The 16,488-nt window shown below is 40.0% G+C and overlaps 1 protein-coding gene across 1 annotated transcript in view; it reads right to left on the bottom strand.

Annotated features, from left to right (window-relative positions):
* Nucleotides 1-16,488, bottom strand: part of SPIDR (scaffold protein involved in DNA repair) — a 207,548-nt gene that overhangs the window by 115,386 nt on the left and 75,674 nt on the right. The window contains 1 exon segment of the mRNA XM_086609310.1: nucleotides 12,321-12,540. Within this exon segment, the coding sequence (XP_086465436.1) occupies nucleotides 12,321-12,540 (220 nt within the window).

The following is a 16,488-nucleotide window of genomic DNA, read 5'->3' as shown; positions in this document are numbered from 1 at the left end:
CGGCAAGACCACGCTGTAAACCGTATTGCTCAACAATCCTAACTCCAAATATTTTCTTTTCAAAGCAATTATTTAACTGACTCAGCGTACAGCACAGTCCCAAGAACGACGGGTCTGGTACAACCGAGGGACGACGAGCGCAGCACATGGAAGGGAAATACAATAAAGGGAAAACATTCTTCATCGCATAATAAATAAACATACTGTTGAATGCATTGCCAATGTGACTGCTCGTGTCACTTACTAAATAGCTTAGGAACCTGAAGAAAGCTGAAGCAGAAGTTAAGGGGACAAGAGTACTGCTCTCTCGATGCCCAGACTGAGGACCTCTCATCCAGACTCCAGCCCTCATGCATTTGGTTACAATCACGCCGGTTTCAGTCAAGAGCGGTAACAAACAACACGTGCTACTCTGGCTTCTATGTTTTCTGTAATGCAGGATTTACACACGTCAATATACGCATTTTATGTACATTTTAACATCTGAAAAGGTTATACAGTAATGCTGCATTTTGTCCTGCTAGCTTACAGGTGATATTTTCTTCCAAATTATCTGCAATTATGTGGATAGTTAATAAAGTAGCAGCAAGAAGATAGAATCATAGAATGGTTAGGGTTGGAAGGGACCTCAAAGATCATCTAGTTCCAACCCCCCTGCCATGGGAAAGGACAGCCTCCACTACACCAGGTTGCTCAAAGCCTCATTCAACCTGGCCTTGAACACCTCCAGGGATAGGGCATCCACAGCTTCTCTGGGCAACCTGTTCCAGAGTTTCACCACCCTCAGAGTGAAGAACTTCTTCCTCACATCTAATCAAAATCTCCCCTCTTTCAGTTTAAAGCCATTGCCCCTTGTCTTATCACTATACACCCTTGTAAAAAGTCCCTCTCCAGCTTTCCTGTAGGCCCCCTTTAAGTACTGGAAGGCTGCTATAAGATCACCCTGGAGCCTTCTCTTCTCCAGGCTGAACAACCCCAACTCTCTCAGCCTGTCTTCATAGCAGAGGTGCTCCACTCCTCAGATCACCTTCGTGGCCCTCTGGACTCGCTCCAACAGCTCCATGTCCTTCTTGTGTTGGGGACTCCAGAGGTGAATGCAGTAGTCCAGGTGGGGTCTCATGAGAGAAGAGTAGAGGGGCAGAATCACCTCCCTCAATCTGCTGGCCACACTTCTTTTGATGCAGCCCAGGATACGATTGGCTTTCTGGGCTGCCAGCGCACATTGCCGGCTCATGTTGAGCTTCTCATCCACCAGCACTCCCAAGTCCTTCTCCTCAGGGCTGCTCTCAATCCATTCTCCGCCCAGCCTGTACTTGTGCTTGGGATTGCCCCGACCCATCTGCAGGACCTTGCACTTGGCCTTGTTGAACTTCATGAGGTTTCTCACAGGCCCATTCATCTCTCCAGCCTGTCAAGGTCCCTCTGGATGGCATCCCTTCCCTCCAGCGTGTCCACAACACCACACAACTTGGTGTCATCTGCAAACTTGCTGAGGGTGCACTCGATCCCACTGTCCATGTCTCCAACAAAGATGTTAAATAGCACTGGTCCCAGTACCGACCCTGAGGAACACCACTCGTCACTGGCCTCCACTTGGACATTGAACTGTTCACCACAACTCTTTGAGTGCGACCATCCAGGCAATTCCTTATCCACCGAGTGGTTCATCCGTCAAATCCATATCTTTCCAGTTTAGAGACAAGGATGCCGTGTGGGACAGTATCAAATGCCTTTGACAAGTCCAGGTAGACAATGTCAGTTGCTCTTCCCCTATCCATCAATGCTGTAACCTCATCATAGAAGGCCACGAAATTAGTCAGGCAGGATTTGCCCTTAGTGAAGCCATGTTGGCTGTCACCAGTCACCTCCTTATTTTCCATGTGCCTTAGCATAGTCACCAGGAGGATCTGCTCCATGATCTTGCTGGGCACAGAGGTGAGACTGACTGTCCTGTAGTTCCCTGGGTCTTCTTTTTTTCCCTTTTTAAAGATGGGGGCTATGCTTCCCCCTTTATCCCTTATGGGATTCCATTCCTTCCTGAGCAGCAGTCTTCAAAAAATCAGGAAATTACAGCCATCTCTGAAGTGACCAGCAACCAAACACAATTCTCAAGACTTAGGTGGACTGTTCTAGAAGTGATAATGTGATATGTTGATGTTCATTTTTAAAATGGGTTTGGTTTTGAATATAGCTAGCAAATGGCTCCCTGCTATACAGCAAGATTGGAAAGTGAACTCCTGGAGTCATACATCTCCCAGCAAAATGAATCAATCACTTCATGCACAACTTCTCAAACCACAAGCCATGAGTGTCAGCCAAAGGAGGCTGCAAAAAGACAAAACTGGGCAGCTTATTTATTTTTGTGTGAGAGATGGAAGGTAAGAAATATTTGGGAAGGTAATAAAGAACTATCCTATTCTATATAACAAATTTTCAAATAATTTGAAGAACTACTATGATATACATACATTGTAAATCTGAGCTCCTTTAAGCCTACAGACCCTGTAAGTTCCAACAACAGGCCATATCAATAAAATTTATCTCTTCCTCAATCTATTAATTCACAATGCATAAAATAGTACCAGCTCTATTAATTAATATTTATGACAAGCTCAGGGAACCAGAAGACGCACAGTACTTGCTCAGGCACAAATGCAGGGTACAAGTCTCTCTTAGTTGCATTGACCACGTTTCTCAAAAATGAACCTCAACTCAGAGGAGTGATTTGTTTCCCGGAAACACAAAAGGCAGACATGCTGTGCCATGCTGGGAAGACACATGAAAACACAAATACAATCAATGCAATTTATGGTTTTATACTGAATCTAAAGTGTTCTCAAGTTCAGTGCTTTGAGTGTGTTGTAGCACACAGCACTCTAGTAGATATTGTTGTGGTTTTTTTTCAGAGTAGTGAAGCTATGATCTACAATATCTGTCCAACAATACTTCGGAGACGGCAAAAGAGGGTATTTCTTCACAGCCTCAGTTCAAATTGCAAGGTATTAGCTGAAGATGCTGGCGGGCTTGAGTTTGCACTAACAGATGTCCTGTGAACAGCAGCAGCATCTTCAAGGTAGACAAGCCGTCCTCTCTTTTACACCAGCCAAGGACCATGGAGACGACTGACTATGGGCAACAATACCCAGCAAGACTATGCAAAGCCCATCATCATGATCTGCTCTGCAACAAACACGCACCACTTACTAAAAAAATAAAAACCCAGGTCTTAAGAAAGGGGGAGATGAAGAACCATCAAATCCAGAAACATCCACAGAAAAGTTCACTAGGCTTCTCAACTTTTTTATCAACGAGAGAGACAACAAATATCATTTCAGGAGTTAGAGGAAAAAACCACTCAAAACAAAAACGCACACACACAAAACCCTACCCACATGCTGCCAATAGGATTTTTTTTGAGCCACATCAGTGATTTGGCTTTCAAAATACACAATGAAGCCCTCAAAGGTACAATTAATGGTTATATACCACTTCTAATGTCATGGATACTGTTCTGATACTTCTGCTGGGAGAAACTTTGTCTGCCAGAAGGCCGTACTGGGATAGTAACAAGAGGAATACTTTTCAAGACATCTCAGGAAGCTGTCAAAGGAGCCTACCACTCAGGGAGAAGTAATACATTGCAATCTGCATGGTTAATGTTGACTCAGAAGACTGGCAGGAAGAGAAGCTTCATCGAACACACAAAAGGCTTGCACTGAATGTTTCACAGCTAAACTGCTTTTATATACCAAAGTATGTTCTTGCTCCCAAAATACATAAAACCACGGGCATTTTTTTCCATGAGCTTTACAGAAAGCAAAGCAATCTGCCTGGTAGAAGTAAGAGCAAAATTTGTTCTCCCTCTTCCTCCCACACCACCGCCACCCAGGATAGCAGAGATGTTTAAATACTGCATTTTGGGTAGCAACATTCCAAATTTTTCAAATATTTGAAAGCAACATTCCCCTTCTGAAACACTTGAGGTTTTAATTATTCATGTTGAAGGGAATCACCAGACAAAACAATTTGGTAAACTTATACTTTATCCATCTCTTTGCTCATACAAAATTGCACAGGGACACGAGCATGTTTAGCATGAAAACTCACTATGGTATAAAATATCCAGCATATTTTCAAAGTCCAACATAACTGCATACAGAATTGCATATAAAAATCTTACCATAACTACACATCTACCATTCATTTAGCAAATCACACCTGCTAAAGAGAACGGTACTTGTCTTTAAAATAGTTTCTCCACCATGAGCTATGGAAATACATTGTATTTCACAAAGTGAAAGTGCTGAACAGCAATCCAACAAGAAGAAATAATAATTTTTCAAAATGTAAATTTAAAAAAAGATTAGCTGATTACTGATGATCTTAAACATTTAAACAAACCCATTCACACAGTCAAAACTTGCTCTTTAGTGGTTAAACTACTGCAGGAATTTTGGCCCATAGTCTTTTTACAAATTAAGTATTGTTTTACACGTCTCAAATGTGTTAGTCATAAACATGAGCAGAGGAATACAAATCACAACTTTTTAATAACCCTGCAGTAATTCTGAACTTGTTCATTTGAGCTTGTTTTTCTTCATGACTGGATAAAGCAGACTGCAGGATTTTGTGCAGTGCCAGGTCTTGGCTCCATCAGTTGCTCATTAAACAAGATCTGGAATTTAGCATTGGATTGAATGCACATGGGAACTCATGTGAAGCTGCTCGTATATCATTGATAGCTCCGTTGCTAACACAGAGTTTATCCAAGACTCTGCATTTTTCGTTGACTTGAACAAAGCTGTTCGCCATCCTGTTTTGACGTCAGTGGACAACTACCCACTAACAGTATCTGTCACTACAAAATGCTTGGAATTTCCTCACTTATAAAAGCTGGAAAGTTTCAAGTACAGACTTTTCATTAAAAAAAAAAAAAAAGCACACATTATTAGATTTTAAGGATAAGAATATTTTGTGATTATTAAGATAGGACATTTTCATTCTCACTGAATATTTTTTCCAGTAACTTAAGAATTCAAACGTAAACAACATCACTGACTGTAAGGAATGGATGTTTAGAAACATAATTTCCCTCTTCTGTTCTAAAAACCATGGACTTAAATGTATGCTAATCCCTCAAGACATAAGCACCACAGTGAGGTGATTTTTCCCATTAACTAGACACTACAGTCACTCTGGCAGGATCAGTGTTGGACGGTATCTAGTATTTAACAAAATACGAAATGTAGAAAACCACCCCCCCAGCATAAACCAGGCTATTGCATTCACTGCCTCTTTTCTACACTTCCTCTATTCTTAGAGGTGAAATGGCCCATATTGAAGAAAGCCATCTGGGGGGAGGTTCCCTCCAGAGCCCAGAATTACCTCCTGAGAAGCACACAGAAGGCTCCTCCTTAGGCGAGCTCTGTGCAGGCTGCCTGGGTAGCCCTCTCTGCTCGCATGAGCCAGGAGCGTAACAACCCACTGAACGTAGCCAATTCAGACTTCCATCTGGACAGAGAGACGTGTTCTACTCCTGCTGGAGGTTTTTGTGCCGATGGAGGTTTTTGTGCCGACAACAATGCATTTCAACCTTGATCTAAAAACCAAGCTGCTGCTTCACAAACACACCATTCACTTCTGACCCCTCTGATTTGGCTGAAAGCAAACAAACATGTCAACAAAACCCAGCCCTTCACTGGTACAATACAGCGGAAAGTCCCCTTTTTCAGCGTGTCAAGATACCATCGGCTATTAGCCCAGAGACAGACAGTCATGTTTAAAAATCCATTTTTAATATTCTACAGAACTCTGGATCTACTATCTTGAGCCTCCCATCTCCCCACATGTTTCCATTCTTTTCTTCATGGAAAACCCCTTTCATAGACAGCAGTTCTTTCATCTTTGTTTTTCAGGGTACTAATATTTTATGTATGACGTTCATATAATACATCCATCTATGCCATAGTTATAAAAATAAACAAGTCTATCTCACTGCTGAAGTGTGATCATGTTACTATGTTATTAGACATAGCCCACATCCGAATACCAGGTATATGTTGCTTCAGGTGGTTGTGACAAATCACAGAAATGGCATAAATGACTTGTTCCCCTCTTGAAATCAGAGCTTTGTAATTCTGTATTTTTTCAATTATGTCATCTACCTATGAAGGAAAATAATTATTCATTGATTTCGTTACAAAGAAATGGTGTTATTTCAATCATCTACATGCAAGGTGAACAAACACAAATAATACAAATGGCTTAATCTCTTTAATTCTAGAGACGTAAAATAGGATTCACTGGAGCAGCTCTACAGATACAACTTTCCCCCTTTACATAAGGAGATAGACAAAAAGTCAAATTAATGTTTAAAAATAGAAAAACGAGTAAAATCCTAAGGACTACTGTGTCAAAATGGATAAAGCAACAGACGTGTTGTAGGAATTATATTAAGAGCTTGTTACAAACAACAATTCATAAAAAGTGTAGGTATTCCAGTTCTCAAATGACAACTCATCTCTTTTGAACTAATTATATATCCTAACAAAAAAAAAAATATAACACTTGCAAGAAACCTGCAGTTGCTTCAGCTTCTTCTGAAAGGAACTTCAATTTTCACAACTGCATGATCTCTGAGAAGCAATTCCAAGCAGATGATATGATCTGATCTTTGGCTCCAAGGCCATTCCCATACGTACTTTAGAAATAGTGCCCACACTGGCTTTACAGCCCTGAAGTTTTGTAGAATTTTATCTTCTGAGGGAGCCTCATCCTCTTATCAGGGTTCTCCCACTCTGCTATTGTAACATCTTCAAAGAAGAATGTAAAGGCAGAGCTAACATCTTTCTGAGGGGAGGGATCTGACTGGTGCTCTTCTTCTCCCCTCTTTTCCATCTGTTTGAATATTTATATGTGTATGTATATATATATATATACTTATAAATGCTTAGATATCATCAAAGGAAGATGGTGAACATAGGTCAGTTTTGTACAGCTGATCAATCAAGCATTCAAAGAAGCTGCCTCTCTGTGGAGTAAGTGTATTTTACTTTTATGGAATGAGAAAATTATAAAGGATGCAGATGCTTTTCTTCTTACAGATCAGCAATAGGTCATTTCTGCATTCATTAATATATGAAGCCCAAGATCTTACTTTCACATGGTCTTTCTTGTGATAGGCAGGTATTCTGCAACAGTGTTTCTTAAATGCTTCCCTTGACTGGTAAGAGCAACAGTGATAAAAAGTCTCCATCAAATGGAAAGCAAATCTCTTTAACACCAGCCACACTGGTTCAACACAGCTACTTCATGTAAGCTCCCTGTGTTGGTACTCTTGCTGCTCATCAGATTATGTAAGACCATACAATGTATTATATAGACAACGCAAAAATCACAGGAACATACCCATTTATTTAAGTCCTGTTGTGAGCCATCAAAACAACCTACAGCATATTCACAATAATTCTAAAGTTGGAGAATACATTAAGTCCACAAACTAGATTGCTTCCCGTACATAAACTCACTCGGAGCTTGCTTGCATATTTCTACAGCAACTTCCATCACTGGCCCACCTTAAAGGACTTGAGATTCAAGGTTTCATCACTGTACATCAGCTGATCTGCAGCAATGTTTGTGTGACCTCTTCTTGGCAGTAAATAATTCAGACTCTTCTAAACTTCTGTCATTGAGAGACCTAATCTAGTGTAACGCAAGTAGAAATGAGAAGTCCACATTAACCACTTTCACCAGCACTGGAACACTTTCAAAGCTGAGTAATTATGATTCCCTGTGGTTTCATAGGTTAAGAGAAACTAAAGAACAACTTTGAAGTTGCTTGTTGATGTCACAGTGTTAAGTGTTTTATATACTTACCATTGAGTTCCTAAAATAAACTCTTTTTTTCTTTTTTTTTTAAGCACAGAGAAGTTGCACAGGGAATAGCAGCTACCCACCCAAGGATCCTGTCTTCTGCAGTGCATAACAGCTAATGTTTACAGGCAATGTAAGAACAGAACACAAAGTAGTTCTGTCCCCTTTGTACCATCCCCAGCCCTTCAGTTACCAGCAGCACGTGAACCTCCTGACCTAGGGGTTCATACAAGACCATCACCTTCAATAGGTATGGGATCAATCTCAGCCTGTCCAAATCAATGTGATCCGTGATTTATATTGCTATTGCCAACAACTGTATTAATATAAACATACTTCTAGTAGTTTAACTTCAGAAATACATGAAAAACATTTTAAAGTTGTTAAATTTAATGGCAAGGAAAAGAATTCTAATCTGCACCATTTTCTTCAGGTTAATTTATCTTGAATATTCAACAGTAGGCATATCTACAAACAGGAGGCAGGAGTATCTGAAGGAAACTGTCTATCCTTAAGTCCTGCTGTCAGCAGAAAAATGAATCCTGAAGTCTAAAAATATCAGCTCTTATCACTTTGTTAGGTGTGGTAAGTTATTTCTATCATTTTTACAACCAAAAAGACAAAAAAAAACCCAAGCAAGTTGAGGCCGTAAAATCACCACCAGTGGAATCGGGAAGCCTTTGTTCCCATTCTCTCATGACTCTGCAGTATCAAGTAGTCTTCAGTTTTTGTTGGATATGTATTTCTATGAAGTGAATAAAGACTTAGTAATCGATTTAATTACACTTGGTAAAAAAGCTTTTCCTTTTCCGGCTGTTAAAAACACTTAATGATTCAGATTCAGTTTGTAAAAATTATGAGGTGTTCGTTTAAAATCTTAATCCAAGAAACTGCTCAGGTACTGCGAAGACAATCAAAGGCAAGCCTATGCAGGCAGGAGCAGGCAGGGCTGAGTTCTTTTGCCTGTTGCTTTGCCAGTTGGCCAGACACAAACCAGCTCCAGCCTAAAACATGCAACCGTTTTCATATGATGTGTCCAAGTTAATAGGCTTTATTTAGATACAACACTGCAATAACACTTCTATACAGCCTCAAGATCAGAGCAGGCTCCCATCAGACGGCTCGGAGGCCAGGCAGCTGAGCTCCTTCCTCCACCAGACACATTGGTCTGAAAATGTTTATCAGCCTATTGGGGTTGCTTTCCCTATAGCAAGTGACAATTCTCACACAAAATCCCTTTCATTCAAGACTGTAACTATGTACCTTAAGACACTAGACCCAAAGAAATCCATATCCAGTTATAAAGAAATCAGGGCTCAGTCCTGCAAATTCTAACTCTGACACAAAGCTCCTCTGGAAGTCAGTGGGACCACTCTCATGAGCAATATCCATGTTGGTAAGATTCTTGTAACCGCCCTCCTGTCAAGATTTTATTTTTCAAATTAAACTGCTTGTATTCTAGTGCTGAAGTATCATGGGATTCTGTATGCAAACAACCAACAAATGTATCAACAAATCTCTTAACACTGCTTCCCCAAGTATTTATGCAAGTCTACCACCAGAGATGTTTCACATACCAAGCTGTGCACTGAGTTCACAATACATACAAATAAAGTTACAAAAGCAAAGTCTAATTTTACAAAGGCTTTGAAATGATGCATTCAAATTTTGCTCACAAATAGTCACATACAGAAGTCAGCAGCCCGTGTGTCTGCATCTTACCTACTCACTCATCTGCCTGGTCAGAAAGCAAAAAGCAAAGTCAGAATGTAATTCTGTGGTGTTATTTTGAAGATATTGGGAAATTCTATTCTCAGGATGTTACTTTACAGCAGCAGCAGAAGCCCACTTATAAATCTCCCAGTCTCATCCCATTCTGCCTTACCATACAAGTATCTCAAAATACAGGATGACAATGCACAGTGTGCTGTGGCCCAAGTACACACCCGTCATTCAAGAATTGTCTCCCCTTGCACCTACTTCTTTTTTTCCTCCCTTTTGCTTCCGACTGGTGATATCAATAAGATATGTAAATATGCGTATTTCACTGTGTCAGGGTTAGATTTAGTTAATTTGTTTTTACACTAGTCACACGTTTCAATCAGCAGGAAAGCATTTTAACACAAACAGTATTTGTTTGTAACAACAGAAGTACAAATTCAACGCAGAGTAATAGAAACTACATTTCAGCATTCAGAGCTCTCAGGTAAGAGTTTAACAGAATAGAAGCTTGGAAGGTGATAGAGGAAACTTCCATTAAGTCTACAAGTCCAATTTCCAATTAATGTAAACTAAAAGTGCCAAATAATAATCGAAAACAAAAACATCCCTCATCCTCCCCCCTCCCTGCCTCCAGTAGGTTTAGTTTAACAGTATCCAGCCCAACTTCTTTTGACTTCTGGTTGAGTAAACAAAGAGACAACTGACATTAAGATAATTCCAAAACCATAGAAAATAGGGATTTATTTTCTAATTCTCATCATAGGCCTAGGGATGAGATTTGATGCAGGTTTGCCACTATTGACTAATGTCTTTATAAAGTGCCTTGAGAGCCACATAGGTAAGGAGGGCAACTTTGGCAACACAGACATATCCCCTGCCCAAACATTCTAGTTTTATGAAATAACCTTTTGCTTACATGAAAAGTGCATCCTACTAAAATAATGATAATAATAAAAAAAAAAAAACAAAACCAAAAGCAAATAAAAAGTGATTTCTGGGAAGACAGACAGCCATGAAGTTTTCTCAAGAAATCTCATATAGGAATGAGTTTTATGTCCAGAACATCTCAGAATTTAAACAAATGAGAAGACTACACTAGCACAGTTACAGACGCTTGTAGTCTGGAAAGGATCGTATCCGTGCAGAGTTACATCGTCCCAGAGCAGACATGGAACAAGCTGGAGCTGTCTGGAGTTACATATGCTAAGTATGCTGACAGTAACTGTTCAGGAAAAGAAAAAAGGAGAAAAAAAAAAACCCAAACTTGAATCATACCCTAACTAAGATATTTTTGCTGATACAAAAAGTTTTGTGTAGGTTAAAGTCTACATAGAAAGAAGAGCAGCACAAATGCAATGCCTCATGGTTTAAAAACAACAGAGGAAACCTGAAGAGAAAAATGGAACTAAGATGGAAGTTTGTAGGAGAGAGAAACAAGAAGAAAATGGGGAAACAAAAGCAAATGTAAAGCATGAAAAGAAGCTTATTGAAGGAAAAGGTAAACAAGAGCAAACATTAGTACCCTGAGGGGTGGGAGGAAGGAAAACAAAAAAAAGCAGTGACTTATTTCATATCTGACTAGGACTTAATTAATATTCAACTGCATTTCCCATAGCTACTGATCTATTTACATCTAAACTACCAACAGGTGTATCCGTAGCCATAACAAACCACAGATTAAATATCCTTCCTTAATTTTTGAATCACCTCCAGAAAGAGTTAACATTTTAGAAGCGAAAGATTACAAATTGAGGAACTCAAAAAAGATTTGCAGCTATCAATGAAGATAAAAACCAGATACGGACCTTTGCAGAACAGGAAAAAATATTTTGCAAAAGATTATGGTCAAATATGAGAGGCAGGATTCTCCTGCAGCTGGCGTCTAAAACTCAGGTAATGAATGCTGAAATATATAAAAAGAAAAATATCTCCTCTTTTATAATTTGGATGGAGAAGAGTGAAAAGAGGAGTAATATTCCCACTTCAAAATTCTCTTGAATTTTTATGAAGACCAGACCTTCCAATCTGCAGCCACTAACAACCAACTGCTTTTCTAGAGATCTCATCAATTTATGCTACCCTCTAAAATTAGGAAAGTGATCCAATTCAGAAAACAAGTCAAAAATGTAGACCAAACATTTTTAAGAATTGCAGAAAGGGTTGTGCTGAAGAGCAATTTGAGGAACTGAAGACAGTGACAGCAGAAGCAACGTGGAAGCACCCAAAAGGTGTCTATCAATTCCTTAAGACTAGTGTGAATCTCTCATTTCTTGTTTTTTTCCCCATCTTTTTAGCTGCATGCTGGTTTTGCTGAATACTATACAGTTAATGCAGACTTTTCCACTGAAACACTATACCGATGCTCCCAGCAACAGATGAGCACTCTAAATGACTTTGCTACCAGAAAGTATGCACTTTATTGGCTTTATCATGGATAAGACATTGCTCAGGCCTTTCTATCACTCTAAACATGAAAATATTGAGTGCAAACAAAACCGAAGCCCTTAGCAACACTGGAGGCATTATGCTACACACTTAGTTATCTAAGCTATCTTTAAGGCATCTGTCAAAGTTTCTCCAGCTGCCAGAGACAGATGACCACAAGAGAGTTCTGGTCCCCCCTCCCCTATCCCCCAAGGTCTTTCCTACAACAATGCAACCAGCATTCTACCAACCCCCTTTGTTCTGCAGTGCTGCAGCAAACGCGGCCAGTTCTCTCTACTCACCATGGAGGGTAGATGTGTATGACATCCTGTGGCCTGCTCTTCAGGTAAGCTGCTGTCTCTCGCGCAAAGAGGACTTTGAGTATTGGTTCTCCTGCACTGATGACAGCATCCTCGGGTGAAAGCGTAGCAGGAGACTGTTCCAGCTGCTGGCAGATGGCAACTTGTATTGTACACTCCTCAAACATTTCTAAGATCTTCACAATTAAGACACCAGATTTATCTGGAAAGTAAATGAAAATGAAAAATGCAAAGTCTGGATGAGGGGAAAGAAATTCTGGCACTCTGAAGATGTGCATCCCTCTCCTCTCTGCAGATCTGTCTGACTGTGAACAATGCACATATGAGTAGAATGCATTGCCGCACCAAAAGACTCATGTTAAGGTTTTCTGGTAATTTTTATTTTCTTTATAGACACTATTAACTGTGAAGACAAAAGCCTACCTGCACTTCTTCCAAACACCAGTGAAATCACAAACTCCTTACAAGAAGCCCTTTCCTACCACATTTGAACTTTTTAGTCTTGCAACTCATTCACTTTGTTCAGTCTTTTTTTATTAGATACTTCACAAAATAAATTTATTTAAAACCAGAAGAATCACACTGTGTTAAAAGTGAAGCTGTGTTTGCCCTCCTTGACCTTCATCAAAGCAATAATTATCAGGGACCAAGTTAGAAGAGTACCTGTTAGGTACAAAGAATCTAAAAGCTGATGATACACATGTAGAGATTAATGTGGAGAAAGAGGGAATAAGATAGATGCACTGCCTAAAAACAATTATTGCAAAACTAATAATCCATTTTATCAGCATGCAATCAGGACACAGAAGGCTTTCTCATTCCAAAGCAACATGGACAGATACCAGCATTCTCACGGTTTGATTCTAAGCACTTTTGTCTATGCTGAGCCAGAAACAACTTTGCACTGAAATTAAATTACTTCTAGCTCCCTTTGCCATCGGCACAGGGCAACAGCTACTCAGACAGACGTGGCTCTGTACTGTAAGATTACGTAAGATTTATTATCTTTCCTACCCAGCCCTGCATGGATTTGCACTCTGGTCACTCAGAGGAGAGTTATTGTTACCCACTTACCAAATGCTATGGGGAGTTAGTGGGGAAAGACAGGATGCTGGAGGACAGGGGCAGCAGATCCCAGTTCTACCCATTTTGATTCATAATTTGCACTAGGAAAAACACAGCATCGCAAGAAAAACAGCCTTCCCACAGCAAAGAAGTAGTAGGGGACTAAATGTGAACATGGTACTGGAACTTAATGGCAGAGCTGTACTAGTTCTTTCTTTAATTTAAGGCCCATTTCACAATTGTGAATGCTTTTCCTTTGGAAAATAAATCAAAATATTTCAGTTTGAGTTTATGAGAAACTTCAAAAAAAAATTAACTCAACCCTCAAGAAACCCAAACCATAGAAATTGGGCCCTAAAACCTTTCAGGTTTATTAAATAAAGTTCAGTTCTACAAAAAAAGAAATATTTTGCCCCTGTTTTGTATTCCCCAGTCTTTATTACATTTTATACTGAATCTGAAATAAAGTAATTTTGAAATGTAAAACTGAAATGTTCTGAAAACCACTTTTATGTGAACCAAATTTTCATCACATGCAACATACTTCTGCAAAGTGTTCTGTTTCCCATGAACCAGTATTTTCCAGAAGGATAAAGGGTTTCACCAGAAAGTCCTGCACGTGATGTACATAAGCCTCTTCTGTCCAAGCCATTACAGTTTGACCTCCTTTTCCAGATCTGAGAAGCAGGGGTAAGAGAACCAATCTTTTCCGCCAAGTCCTTTGAGATTGGCTGATGAAGAGAGATGGTTGCCACCGCTATTACTCCTCACCGCTGTCACGTTCTCAAGGAAGGGTATCTCAGTGCCACTCCAAATACTTCACTGCACTGTGCTGAGATCTGCTTATGTGCAAACTTCTACCAAGTGTGAGCACAGACTAGTTTTCTACACCTAAAGGCAAGGACTTAAGAATCTTCACACTTGAATTCTGTTTTGCCTGACTAGCTGCAGTTGTGGACCTCTGTCAACTCCAAGTCGTCTGGCACACATAAACAAATTCTCCCAACCACAAAAATTCTCAGCCTTCGAAGTAACTGAGCATTTACCTCTCCCCTCTAGGCATACTGCACAATTTGCATTTTCATCTACTTTAAAAATCAAGTCACAAAAAAAATGAACTTCAATTTTGAAACTCACCAACAGTTTATTAAAAAAAAAAGTATTGAGACAGCTCGTGACAGAGACTGTTCATCACTTCCAAACTACACGTTTCTTACATGCAGAATTCTATGACAATTCTTACTTGTCAGCAGCATATATGATACTCTGCTGATAAAGCAGCTTGAAGACAATGAATGACAACCTAATAATATTTTTCTTTTAAATACTTCTGGGACTATAAAACAGTTAGAAATACTGGGTAAATCAAGAACTGTATCTATACGAAAGCTTGTAAAAGACATTGGAGGAAAAAACCCTACCAAGGTACCAGAGTCTTTGCAAGCCAGTCTTAAGAGTTGGTGCAAAAACTGGGAGCTGATACTACATGAAGCCAAATACTTCTACTTTAAAAGTAGTACAATTTAAACAACTAGCCAAGTCTCACGCTTGGCACACAGGCACACATTCTACAGAACCACAATTTGTTTATTTAGATGCACAGAGATAGTTTAATTTAATTACTCAGAAATTATTATTACTGATGATGATGATAGAACGCTCTCTCGAACAACATGGTAAAGCACTTTGGATTCCTGGCACGGGATGAAACACCAAAGTTCAGAATGTAGCTTCATTTTTAATTCATTTGGCTCTTGTATTCTTATGTCAATCAAAAATAAACCAAAAATATGTGGCTGCACATTGAAGGAAGAATTTGTGGGTGAGGAGGTGGGCTGGATCACTGCAATTTCTACAGCTTCCAGAGTTTACTTGTTTGTTCGTCGGTGTGAAAAGCTTACTTTAAGGTTTTGCAATGTTCTCTTTCACTCTTGGATAATTCACAGAAGTTCTTGCTTGCTTGCTGAAGTCCTCATTCACATAATTTCACTTACAAAGCAGAATTACAGCCCAAGAAATTCAAACCTGCAGATGTGCAGGTTCCATGGCAATACTTAGTACTCTTAAACAAAGAAGAATATCTTACAATAATATGTATTTTAAAAAGTGCAAGCAATAACTGTGCTGCAGTTGTGCCCATTCCTTCACTGCATCTTCCTTCGCTTCCCATTCTGCTGTCTAGAGCACTTATGAATTTCTTTCTTCAGGGTTAGTTTTTAACAAAATCAATGAGCTAATTCAGGTAATTGCAAAGCCACCAAAGCACATGAGCAGATACTAGGGAGAGGAAGGAACAAGTGATGGAAAGTGGGGAGGTGGGGCAGCAAAGAACTGAGGGAGGATGGCTCTTTTCAGTGACAGTCCAACCAGGCTGGATTAAGCCAGTTTCAAACACCATTCAGTTACTTATTTTACCTTACGGTGCCCAGGCTGGACTGTCCTTGAGAAGCATTTTCGGCATGCAGGAAGGACAGGCAAGATGAAGTCACTGAACAGAAATACTGTCTGTTCATGGTGTGTGGTCCACAGCCACATTTGATACGTAGACTCTATAACTCTGGGCCAGACTCTCTTTCATCTTTTTTGAGTCTCAGTGTCCACAATAGATAGGCACCACACTACAGTAATGAAAACATGGGTCAGAGTATACCTAGTGTTATCTTTCAACCACCGACTCCAGGCATAGAATCATAGAATGGTTTGGGTTGAAAAAGACCTCAAAGATCATCTAGTTCCAACCCCCCTGCCATGGGCAGGGACACCCTCCACTACACCGGGTTGCTCAACACCTCATCCAATCTGGCCTTGAACACTTCCAGGGATAGGGCATCTGCAACTTCTCTGGGCAACCTGTTCCACTGCCTCACCACCCTGAGTGAAAAATTTCTTCTTTACAACTAATCTAAACCTCCCCTCTTTCAGTTTAAACACATTGCTCCTTGTCCTATCACTACACACCCTTGTAAAAAGTCCCTCTCCAGCTTTCCTGTAGGCCCCCTTTAAGTACTGGAAGGCTGCTATAAGATCACCCCGGAGCCTTCTTTTCTCCAGGCTGAACTGCCCCAACTCTCTCAGCCTGCCATCA

The sequence above is a fragment of the Tauraco erythrolophus genome, chromosome 3 (assembly GCF_009769465.1).
Source record: "Tauraco erythrolophus isolate bTauEry1 chromosome 3, bTauEry1.pri, whole genome shotgun sequence".
NCBI classification, from domain to species: domain Eukaryota; kingdom Metazoa; phylum Chordata; class Aves; order Musophagiformes; family Musophagidae; genus Tauraco; species Tauraco erythrolophus.
Note: the sequence above shows the minus strand (reverse complement) of the source record. Positions and strands in the feature narration are given on the sequence as shown.